Genomic DNA, 12,631 nt, shown 5'->3' on the forward strand with positions numbered 1-12,631 from the left:
ATGTTGCCAAGAGTAGTGGAAATGGATTAAGATCTTTGTTGATCCTTTAGTATTTACTTAAAGGACTTAATCTGTAAAACTTCTGTTTTCTGTAATGAGTGGATGCCAAATCATCTTTGCTCAACTGGATATACTGAGATCTACATTTTAATAATGAATCTGCCTTATACAGTAATATGATTCTCAGACCATTTTGTATGTACTTTCTGATTTATAAAACTGATCACAATATAACATATCAATTTCACTGACTTACGATGGTCGTGGGGAAAATGGGGAGGGAGTGACATGAAAAACATACAAATAGAAGTCATCAAATATATTTATAGTTATTTACTGACACTTACCCTTTTAAGCTCCACTTGTTGACTTTTAAATAAATTCACATATGATCTCAAGACTTACAAATTTTTAAAATTAAACAATCTCTGGACTCTCTTCCGTATTTGTTGTGTCTTGATACTATAAATAATGGGGTTCATCAAGGGTGGGAAAAGAATATAGATGTTGCCCAGGAGGACATGGACCCATGGAGAGAGGTGTCTCCCAAAGCGATGCACCATAGTCAGACCAATGATCGGGATGTAGAAAACAGAAACAGCACAGATGTGAGATACGCAGGTCTGCAAGGACTTGATCCTCTCCTCCCAGGATGCAATAGCTAAGACTGCATGCAAGATCATAATATAGGAGATAAGTATGAGCACTGCGTCCAACAGCAGGTTGCTGATTACCAGGGCAAGACCATAAATGCTGTTGAAACGAATATCTGAACAGGCCATTCGAATTAAGTCTTGGTGCAGGCAGAAAGAGTGAGAAAGGATGTGGGGGCGGCAATAATTTAAGAACTTTAGGCGGATGATGACTGGAGGTATGAGTAAAGAACTCCTACATAAGATCGTCACCCCAATTTTCATGATTTTGTCATTAGTTAGGATGGAAGAGTAGCGTAGTGGGTTGCAAATGGCAATGTAGCGGTCAAAGGCCATAGCAAGGAGGACAGAGGATTCCATGAAGGACAAACCATGGATGAAGTAAGACTGGGCAATGCAGGAATCCAGGCTAATCTCATGAACGAATCCCCACAGGATCCCCAGCACTGTGTACATGGTAGACAGCCCCATGCAGAGGTCAGTGAGGGCCAGCATGGCCAGGAAGTAGAACATGGGCTGGTGCAGGCTGGGATCTGTCCGGATCACGTGAAGCACCATGAAGTTTCCTAGGAAAACCATGGCATAGATGGAGGAGAAAGGGATGGAGATCCAGGGATAGTGACCTTCTAGGCCAGGAAAGCCAGTGAGAATAAATCTGGAACTATTGACATTCAAGATAGAGATAGGAGACATTAGTAAATAATTGAAAGTATTTCTACAGAGATGTTAAAATTAGATTAGTTTTTGATCTCCTAACTTCTCATAATCCTTGTCTGCCTTTGAGAATAAAATAAAATAAAATATAATACAATTTCCTTAGGTGTCATAAACTCAGAAAAAGAGACCTACTTTTTTATAGAAAAAGAGACCTGTATTCTATAGGGCAAAAATCCATTGTCTAGACATAGATTTTCCAGGACTAGTAACTAAGTATGTCAAGAGACTAGGGGGTTTTATGCAGAAATAATGTTTCTGCATCCATGGGCTTTAGATGTGGGCTGGACTTGAGGGAGTCTCTGTTTATTCCTAAAGGAAGATAACATGTGATCTGTACTTACTGTTGTCATGGCTGTCCTTAGAGTCAGTAACATGTGAAATGCATTGCTAAATTTTTCTCTTGGTTAAAACTGTTTCTTTATCTACCCCCAAGGGCCACGAGATCCCAGAGGAAATGGACTGAGTAAAGTAAACTGATTTTGCAGAACATTTCAATGTAGCCAAGAGAAACCTAACAAACTTAGAGGAATCAGAACTTTTTTGGCACCTTCTACATTGTTTAATCCCTCTCTAAATCATTTACCCATTTTAGTCATACTTTATCATATTTTTCTTTATTTTTATATATTTCATTATTCTGTATGCGATTTCTCCTTTTTCTGACCTTCACAATGTTTTTATCTCTGATCTTTTTATAGAACATAAATGATAGTTTAAGCTCTAAAGTACCAAACCAATACTTCCTCTCCGGTAATAGCTATGAAGACATAGTTATATCATATGGTACATATTTATTTAACTCTTTACAATACTTGTCAACATATCTTCCAGGTGACTGTACCACTTGACTTTTGGCCCAGCAGTATGAGAATTACAATTCCTCCATATTTAGGCCAATACATTGTATGGTCAGATGTTTTATTTGTTTTCTTTTGTTTTGTTCTATTAATAGGTGCGTAGTGATATATCATTTTGGTTTTAATTTGTGCCTCCATTATGGTTTTTTTTTTTTGCATCTTTTCACGTGCTTATTTGTTATACACACTTATTGGTGAAGTGCTTGTTCAAATAATTTTCCCTTTGTGATGATGTTCCGTTCTTACTGAGTTTGGAGAGTTCTTTACACATTTAAATTACAAAATCCTTTCTAGTTACATGATTTGCATATAGTCATTGTCAAGTTGTAAATTGTCCTTTATTTCTCTTAACAGTGACTTTTGCACAACAAAGTTTTGCAAGAGTAGTGGAAATGTTTTCTTAAATGTTGACTTTTTTTTTCCCTTTAAAGAATATGCTCTTTTTATTATATCTACAAACTGTCAAATCCAGGGTCACGAGATTTTTCTCATGTTTTCTCCTAGAAGTTTTACGTTTAACCTTTTGTTCTATAATCCATTTTAAGTTAATTTTTATATATGATGTTTAGTTTATTTTTATATTTCAGTACTTCCACTTTGGAGAAGAGTATTTTTTCTTGATTGGTTTATCTATGAACTTTTGCCAAAAATCACTTGGATATATTTATGTGGTCGATTTGACTGCTCCATTCTGGTATTAATCTATGTGTTTATCCTTTTACAACACCATACTATGGCCATTATAGTGGCTTTATAAGAGTCTTAAAATCTAGCAAAGTCCTCCAAATTTGTTATGGCTACTATACAGTTCCTTTGCCTGTACATAAAAATATTGCAATACACTTGTAAATATGTGCATAAAACTTTCTGAGATATTGATTGTGATTGTGTTGAACCAAAAATAAAACTGGGGGAAATTGCCATGCTTTCCAATCCATGAAAATGAAATATATTTAAATGTGTATATTTTGTGATTTTCCCATTACTATTATGAAGTTTTCATTCTATCATCTTGAGTGATTTTTTTTCAGAGTTAATGCCAAATATTTGATTTGGAGGATGCAGTAATAATGGCATCAATTTTTTTTATTTCAAAGTCAGATTATTAGACTTCTGCTTTCTGTTCTGATGTGCAAAGGCTTTGGAAGTTATCACTGACATTTTTACAGCAACAACAATAAACACTAAACAAACTGAAAACCATGACTTTGTAAGAGTCACCTCAAGGTGGTGACCGAGGGGCCATTTCTCTGGGGGCTGGAGGAGAACACGTGCCCAGACGACCCCCACCCCTCACCTGCAGACCTGGGATGTCCTGCCCTATTTGGAAATAGTCAATCATGAAGCTTCAGCTTCCCATCACCCTGACAGAGGAGGCAACCTATCCCATCCTGACATATCCCTAAAATGCCCTTATTTGGTAATCTTCCCTCCCAAGGTCAAACCCAGAACCCCCTCACCCATAAAACCCCCCTGCCCATCACCTATCAGGCACGACTTCCCTGACTCTTCACTCCCGGGGTCGTGGGACCTCGCCTGGGAATCGCAGATCCCAATAAAGTCTTTCTTGGCTCCATAACCTGGTCTCTTTCTTTCCTCTGTCTCTGCCTCCATCTATTAAATCTTACAGACTTCTCTTGAACCCATCAGAGAACTGAAGTTACAGGGTGAACCACCACCCAGAAATAACCAAGAGAAAGGGGAATAAAGAGAATGACAAAAGAAAGTAAAATTCTTAATCAGCATATTTGGTAAATTTCGGGTGCTCAACATGGATTAGCAAGACAATGAGAGGCTTCTGGGAACTGTAATGATGTGGCAGTGTACTTTAATGAATGTCACCTCCAAGAAACCCAAAAAGTTCTTAGTGAAAAGCCAAGAAAAGCATCATCTATTGCCAGTAGAAGGTGGAGGATGAGATTAACCATCTCGCAATACAGCTAGTGTGTTGTCCATGAGAAAAACCTCCTGTTCAGTGAAAGAGGCTGTGCCTGAGCCTACCTCAGGCACAGGGAGAAAGAGAACTACCCAGCACCAGCTCCCTGTAGCCTTCTTCTCTCACCCAAAAAGGGAGGGAGAAGCAAAGAAACTCAAAGCCTGGAGCCTGCTTTGGATTCTGTGTCTATCTCTCTCTGTCCATCCCACACATACACTCTGTCTCTCTCAAAAATAAGCATTAAGAAAAAAAAAAAGAAAGTAAAGGAGATGTAGCTTTTTGTGAATGTAGATGCTTATAGGGCTATGCTAGTGAAAGTACATTGAATATACCAAATGGAACCAAACAGAACATTACCAAAAATTAAGAAGTGTTAAAATATGTTTTTATTTTTTATTTTTATTTCTTTAAATTTTTAAATGTTTTTAATTTATTTTTGAGAGATAGAGAGAGACAGCTCAAGCAGGGGAGGGTCAGAGGGAGAGGGAGGCACAGAATGTGAAGCAGGCTCTAGGGTCTAAGCTAGCTGTTAGTACAGAGCCCAACATGGGGCTCAAACCCACAAACCGTGAGATCGTGACGTTAGCTGAAGTCAGATGCTCAACCGACTGAGCCACCCAGGCTCCCCTAAAGTATGTTTTTTTAAAAAAAGATACAAAAGCCAAATTGTAATGCTTTCAGTGACCAAATCTGGATTATAAACTGAATATTAAAAAATGATAGTGACTGATCATTACCTATTGAATAAAATATATAAGACAATAAGATATTTCTATAGTCTCAAATACTCTCCTACAACATACTTATTAAAAATTAATGGAATGGAGCACCTGCGTGGCTCAGTGGGTTCAGAGGCCAACTCTTGATTTCAGCTCAGGTCATGATCTCAGGATTTGTGAGTTCGAGTCTTGGATCAGCCTCCCTGCTGACAGTGCAAAGCCTGCTTGGGACTCTCTCTCTGGCCCCTTCCCTGCCCCTCTCCTGCTTGCTCTCTCACTTGTTCTCTCTCTCTCTCTCTCTCTCTCTGGCTCTCTCTCTTTCCAAATAAATAAATAAACTTAAAAAAAAAAGGAAAGGGAAAATACATAAATTTATAGTAATGAATCCTGGAAGATCCTACTTTAACAAATAATTTATCATCATCAGTTTTTAGACAAATTCAAACCACATGTAGCCTGAACATATGCATGAAAAGAATAAACCTCACTTCTATTACATGACTATATAATCTGAACCTAACCATGAGGATGAGTCAAACAAACTTAGACGAGAAGCATTCTTGACTTGTATATTTCAAAGTTTTAAGAGTTACAAAAATCAAGGAAAATCTGAAGAAATTTTACAGAGAAGAAAATTAAAAAGATAGGATTACTAATATACACATGATTCTGAACTGCATTTTTCTTTAACTACTGATTACACTGATGGTACAGTTTGGAAAGTCTACCTGTGGTCAGATAATTTGATTATAACAATGTGATAGTATTGATTTCATGATGATGATTATATTAAAATGGAAGAATGTCCTTCATTGTAGAAAACAATGGGCTTTGGGTAGAAAATTTATCATTAAATCATTTGCAAAAATGTTCATTATGTTCTACTCAAAACTTTTGCCCAAGGGAAAAAAATGGAAAATGCTTCAAAGGAAAAAGTATATTTGAAAGAGGCAGTTATCTATAATCTTAATAGAGCACCTGTTAATGACACAAATATGAAGAGTAAATATTTTAAGTATTTCACACATGAGTCAATAATTAACTTTATATTACATAAGTAACATATTTAGCAATACATTTTGAAACATAAGTAAATATTTAGCAATACATTTTGAGTCATTTTTGATCATTTTTCACAAAAAATTTTATATTTGGTTCTTTATATTATACCTGTCAAAAAGGAGCTCAGGGGGCTCAGAAAGAGAGAAATGTTTACCAAGTAATTCAATGAACTGTAAAAGTGACATTTAGGGAAAAACAATGAATAAGTGAAATGTCAGCCTTATGGAAACATTTTAGTTGATTTCAGACTGAAAGTGAGATTAAAATTCTTCAGAATTCTGATACTATCTTTTCTGGGTATTTATTTCTTGCCTCCTTCTGAGTAGGTATTAAGTTTTCAGTTGACACATGTGTCTCTTTCTCTCCAAGGTAGGAAAGATCTGTGGACTCTGGAAAATACTGCCATTTACCTTTTCCTCTCAATCCCAGGAAGTCACAAGCCTGCAGGGACCAGGTGGAGTCACCAAGAGGAAAGAGAGCCTCTGAGGAGCCTGGACCACCTGGCCCACACAATCATCTCACTCCTTCCCTTAAATCTGAGCCTTCTGATTCCTCCTGCCACAAGCACCGGCCACAGGACAGTGTGCAGAGGCGTCCTCAGGACAGGACAGCAGGAGCAGCCCTAGACTCTTAACAGCTTTGCCACTGTCACCTGCTGTGTGTCCTGCAAGCAGCTCAGAGGAACAAAAAGTGAAGAAAGGGAATGATCTGATTTGCCCACAATGGTCATGACATTGATTTGCTGCTATAACCTGAGACCTGATACCAAGGGCTTCCCTATGAGACCTTTTTGTGTTGTAGCCTAGCCCCTCATGCAGAGGGGAGCTTCCCTGGGGTCTACACTAGCCTGAGCTGTGCTACAGTGTGAGGACCTGTGTTATACTCACCAGCTTCCATACAGAGCAGACAGTTTGACAAAACTGTGGGTAACTATTGATCTCATTTCAAACATTACCTTCAAATAATCATGTCTGTTCCTTCTGCTTCCATTATCAATACCTCAATATTCATTCTCACGGGGTTCCCTGGCCTGGACCAGTACTATCCCTGGTTTTCAATTCCCTTCTTCTCCATCTATGCCATGGTTTTCCTAGGAAACTGCATGGTGCTTCACGTGATCTAGACAGAGCCCAGCCTGCACCAACCCATGTTCTACTTCCTGGCCATGCTGGCCCTCACTGACCTGTGCATGGGGCTGTCCACAGTGCACACAGTGCTGGGGGTCTTGTGGGGGATTAGTCAAGAAATAGGTCTGGATGCCTGCATTTCACAGACTTACTTTGTCCACGGACTTTCTGACACAGAGTCTGGAGTCCTTCTTGCCATGACCTTTGATTGCTTCACTGTCATCTGCAATCCTCTGAGATACACTTCCATCCTGATTAACAGTAGAGTCATTCACTTCATGGTGGCCATTTTGATGAGGGCAGCTGTGTCCATTCTCCCTGTCATTCGCTTGAAGTTCTTCCATTACTGCCACGCCACATCCTCTCCCACTCTTTCTGCCTGCACCAGGACCTGCTCAGGCTCGCCTGCTCTGACATTCGGTTCAACAGCTTCTATGCCCTGGCTCTGGTGATCTGTACCTTGTTGTTAGATGCTGTACTTATTCTCATCCCCTATGTCTTCATCTTGCAAACAGTGCTGGCAATTGCCTCCCGCGAGGAGAGACTCAAGTCCTTGCAGACCTGTGTGTCCCACATTTGTGCTGTCCTGGTCTTTTATATCCTCATCATTGGCCTCACCATGGTGCACCGCTTTGGAAAGCATCTCTCCCCTTCGGTTCACGTCCTCATGGGCAACATCTACATTCTCTTTCCACCCCTCATGAATCCAATCATCTACAGTGTAAAGACCCAGCAGATACGAAGCAGGATGAAGAAGTGGTTTTCCCTGAAAATGTAGTTTAAGCCTTGGATTTTATCAGTAAGACTGTTTTCAGGTCAGAAGTGTAATGCTATTTTCCATGTGTGCAAAAACTTAATAATTTGAATAATAACTTCTATTAGGTTTTATTGTTTTATGAGGACTTGGGTATTAAATTACTTAAGAGATGTTCTAATTCAAGAGAGAAAATAGAACTAATTTTTGTCAATACATGTTCCAGAAAAGATTTCTAGATGTAATAATATGTTTCTTTGCATTTTGTTGACATGTTCTTGAAACATGGTTGCAATATGAAAATTATGACCCTCAGTTCACCAATATTTTCATTCCATGTAGACAGACCACTATCTAAAATTTTGGAACCCTGCTTATTGTTTAGATTATTCACTAATTGGTCTTTCTATCAAAATATATAATGTAATTTGACCTGTTTTGTTCCTATCAATGAGGTGAGGAACATCTGAATCTAAAATGCTAAGCCCTTTCCCCACTTTTACTACTTTTTCCCCATTAGCGGCTAATGCAAGTCTCTTACAGGAAGTTTGAAATAAAAAGATATATAATCCCTGTATTCCAAAGACTTTATTCTTACTTCCATGTTATAAAGATGTGACTTACTTTCCATGGTATAAAGATGTGACTATATTCCACGTAAAATTGTCATTCTTCATTTTTTCACTAAGTATAGTATCACTGCAATTTCTGCAAGGCATCATAAATTCTTCATAGTTTATAGGAACAGAATTTTGTGTAGAAAATAATATGAAAGTACGCTTGGGAACTATAGTGCCTCTCTCAGAGCAATGACTGTGGGAAATATGATAAGGGATAGAATTATCTGTGGGAAGTATGGACACATCTTAATAACTGTGTGTACCTTGGTCAACAGAGGGGTTTCATAGTTGATGTTCTGGTTTTCTGGTTGAGAAATCAAGTAGATTGGATGCCTCACTCAGTGAGATAGTGACAAAGAAAGAGAATTGTGTATGTAGTGAGCTGGCCGAACTTACACTGAACACATTGAGTTTGAGGTAGCTGTGGAGTATTGATAAAAATACATTAAAATATTGAGTATTCAATATGTTTTAATTCGTATTCAAATTCAATATTTGAGACACAGTATTAGGCACTTCTCAGGCACAGGAAAACAGTGGGGAACCAGAAGAATACTTTGCCTTCAGTATAACAGGTGACAGAAACAAACATTACAAAGCAGGCAACTGCATTAATAATTGTGGTCAATGTCATTATTTGGAAATGAGGAGTGCACTAACCACTCCCTGGAGACTCTGATCCAGCACAGGGGATTTGGGTAGGGATTCCCCTGAGAAAGTAGTATGTAGTTGAGGCTTGTAGAGTGAGGGTAGGAAATTAGAGGAATATAAAAAAGAAGGACTTTTCAGACAATCCAAAGAAGAAACAAAAACATCAAGAATCCATCAGACTGAATGAAAAACAAGTGAATAAGTGACTATACAATTCAGGCATAAAAGTTGAAAAGCAGACAGGAACAATGCTAGGAAAGATGAGGTTTTCAAACATATTTTTTATTATTATTATTATTATTATTATTATTATTGAGCAAGAGAGAGAAAGAGAGTGAGCAGGGGAGGGGCTGAGAGAGGGAGGGAGGCAGAGAATCCAAAGGAAGCTCCAAGCTGTCGGTACAAACAGAGCAGGACTTGGATTCAGGAACCTGAGATAGATCATGACCTGAGCCAAAATCAAGAGTCAGAAGCTTAACTGACTGAGTCACCCAGGCACCCCAGGAAAGATGAGTTTTAATCCTTAGGGCAATATGTAACTATTCATGAATCACAATTAAAATGTGAAACCATCAATCATGTGTGTTAAGATCATCAGTCCTGTACTGAATAGTTGAAGAAAAGAGTTGACAGCAGAAGACAAGAATAGTCTTAATAAAAGAACAGAGTACTGATGGAACAAGGGTCAGATCAGCGAGCTTCAAGAAATGAATGCATATGAGATATATTTAACAGGTGGGATCAAAAGTTTGGTGATTAATTGACTGTCAGGCATAAGTGAAATGGAGGTGCCAATCATGTTTAGATTTTTGAGATGGGAAACTACAGTGATCCAATGGCCATTACTGAGATAAGAAAGGAGTGGGTGAATAAGACTTGTTTTAGATATATTCTCTTGTATTTATTTGTTCTGCCTGAGACACATTGAAGAAGAGATGTCCAGCCTGGGATTTGATATAGGTATCAGGTATCTTATGAGAAAAATAGAGCTGGATAATGAATTTGCAAACCATGGTTAGAAACACGAGGGGGGATGACTTGATCAAGTATATGTAGGAGTACGTTAAAAAACTTGAACATTAAAATAGGATATAGTCGAATCATCAAAAATACTCTGAAAAGGAAATAATAAAAATATTAGGCAAGCATGCTATCAGTGGTTCCAAATGAAAAGATGTCTTAAAGATAGGTACCATATGAGTATGTCAAAATTATGTGAGGATGACTTAAATTTATCAGTGCTCTGTTTCTTTGCCGTAAAACACAATTTTGTATATATATGAAAAACTTTGTTTCATTTTAAATGACTAAAGAGTTCATTTTCATTTATGAAGAGCAGTGACCATTTCCAGTAAAACTCTAATAGATTTATTTTGGTGAAAATGTAAAGGATGCCCTTCCTCATTTTTTCCCCAGGATCTGCATGCAGACTGTCCTGTTTTCCATGCGGCATTCTGTGGCTACTCCTCTTTAACCCCAGTGCTGCCATGCATTCTTTAGTTGATGGGCATTGTTTCTCCATTTACTATTGTGAATAAAGCTCTGATGAGCATTCATGTACAAGTCTTTGTGCAGACATACGTTTCAATTCTTTCGGCTAGACACCTAACAGTGGGTCATACAATAATTTTATGTTTCAACGTTTTGAGAAAATGCTAAAGTATTTACCAAAGCTGCTGAAGTATTTTCATTCCCACGGTCAGCATATTATGGTGGGATTTCTTCTTAATCTCATCAATACTTATAGTCTGTCTTTTGAATATAGCCACTCAAATGAGTGTGAATGGTCTAGTGGTTTTCACATGCAGTTCTTTAGTGACTAATAACTTATGATGTTGTGAATTTTTGTAATGCTTATTTATTTTGAGAGAGAGAAGCGTGGGGGAGGGGCAGAGAGAGAAGGAGGGTGAGAAGAGCAGAACCTGACACGGGGCTTCACCTCATCAACTGTGAGATCATGACCTGAGCTGAGATAGAGTTGGACGCTTAACAGACCGAGCCACCCAGGTGCCCATGGTGTTTGGTTTTATTTGTAGTTTTATTCTTGAGTTTTAAGAGTTCTTTACATGTTCTAGATAAGTCATTTGTCAGATATATGGTTTATAAATATTTTATCCCAGTTTCTGGGTTATCTTTTTACCTACATGAGGTTACCTTTTAAAGTGCAACATGCGGGACACCTGGGTGGCTAAGTCGGTTAAGTATCTGACTTTGGCTCACAGGCAGTGGTTTCGAGCCTGCTCAGGCTCTGTGCTGACAGCTCCGAGTCTGAAGCCTGCTTCAGATTCTGTGTCTCCCTCTCTCTCGGCCCCTCCCCTACTCACTCTCTGTTTCTGTCTCTGTCCCTCTCTCTTTCTCTCAAAGTAAAATAAAGACATAAAAAGATAAAAACAAAATAATAAAAAAATAAAGTGCAAAATGCCTTAATTTTGATTTAATCTCATTTTTCTATTTTTCTTCTCTTATTGTTCAGGCTCTTGGCTCTAAGTCTCTAAGAAAGTATTGCCCAATCCAAAACTCACAAAGATTTATACCTATGCTTTCTTCTAAGACTTTGGTAACTAAGGTCTTCATCAGGTCTGTAGTGAACTGGGAGGAAATTTTTCTGTATGGTGTAAGTGTGCAAGGGGTTAATATGCTTCTTCTTGTGTGTGTGTTGATAGCAATTGTCCAGAAGTTTATTGAAGACTATTCTTTTTCCTTAATATTATTTACTGAGAGTCAACTGACCATAAATGGATCACCTGACCTTTATGTTTCAGATCCCATGTTATTATTAATAATGATAATAAAGGGAGAATTGGATACATGGTATGGCCCATAGACAAGATGACTTTGTCACTTGTCCATTCCTCAGGAGAATTCATAGTCCTTGCTTCCATCCTGATACTATTTTAGTTCTGTATTTGCCTATGAGAATAGTTTCCTTACCCATGATAAAGCATGAGCAGGTGCATGCATAGAGGGAGATGGTGAGTACATATTCTCATAGGTGCCCTAGAGATCTAGAGAGAAGTGTTGAGAGGAGGCAAAGGGAGTGTAGGGAATTATAATTGTATAGAAGGTCTCTAAGTAAGTGTCAGCTCTGAGCAGACATTCTGAAAAGAAGATTGATACTTCATTTAAGATTTCAGCTAGACCATGAGGGGTGTAAAGAAAATAGTACTGATTTCATCTTGGTCTAGTGGATATCTCCCCTTCCTTTTATTTGCTTAGCAATAGTGAAATTCTTCAAATCTTCAATTAAGACAGGTATGTATTCTTTCTCAGGTCACCATAGGAAGGTAATGCTGTAATAAAAACTAATGAAGTTTATATGTTAAGATACAAAGATTCTTGCATTTTTCCTAGAGCAATTCTCATGTTTCCTAGCCCCCCATTATCTCCTGCACATATACACCTGGCAAGAGAGCAAGTGCATTTGCATCAGCATTAAAACTGGTATGTTACTGATATTTAATTAATTCAGGGAAAATTAAACTCTAATTGATTTATTAATTTTCAATGTGTTGTATTCATTAAACAGCCCATCTCT

At 38.0% G+C, this 12,631-nt stretch overlaps 1 protein-coding gene and 1 pseudogene across 1 annotated transcript; one reads left to right on the forward strand and one right to left on the reverse strand.

Moving 5' to 3' along the window:
* Nucleotides 1-401: 401 nt before the first annotated feature.
* On the reverse strand, nucleotides 402-1,346 carry LOC115272728 (olfactory receptor 51V1-like). Its single transcript, XM_029915712.1, has one exon. The coding sequence runs from the start codon at nucleotides 1,344-1,346 to the stop codon at nucleotides 402-404; it is 945 nt and encodes a 314-aa protein (XP_029771572.1).
* Nucleotides 1,347-6,908: 5,562 nt separating this feature from the next.
* On the forward strand, nucleotides 6,909-7,849 carry LOC115272568 (annotated as a pseudogene).
* Nucleotides 7,850-12,631: the final 4,782 nt, after the last annotated feature.

This window comes from Suricata suricatta, chromosome 11 (genome assembly GCF_006229205.1).
Source record: "Suricata suricatta isolate VVHF042 chromosome 11, meerkat_22Aug2017_6uvM2_HiC, whole genome shotgun sequence".
Lineage (NCBI taxonomy): Eukaryota > Metazoa > Chordata > Mammalia > Carnivora > Herpestidae > Suricata > Suricata suricatta.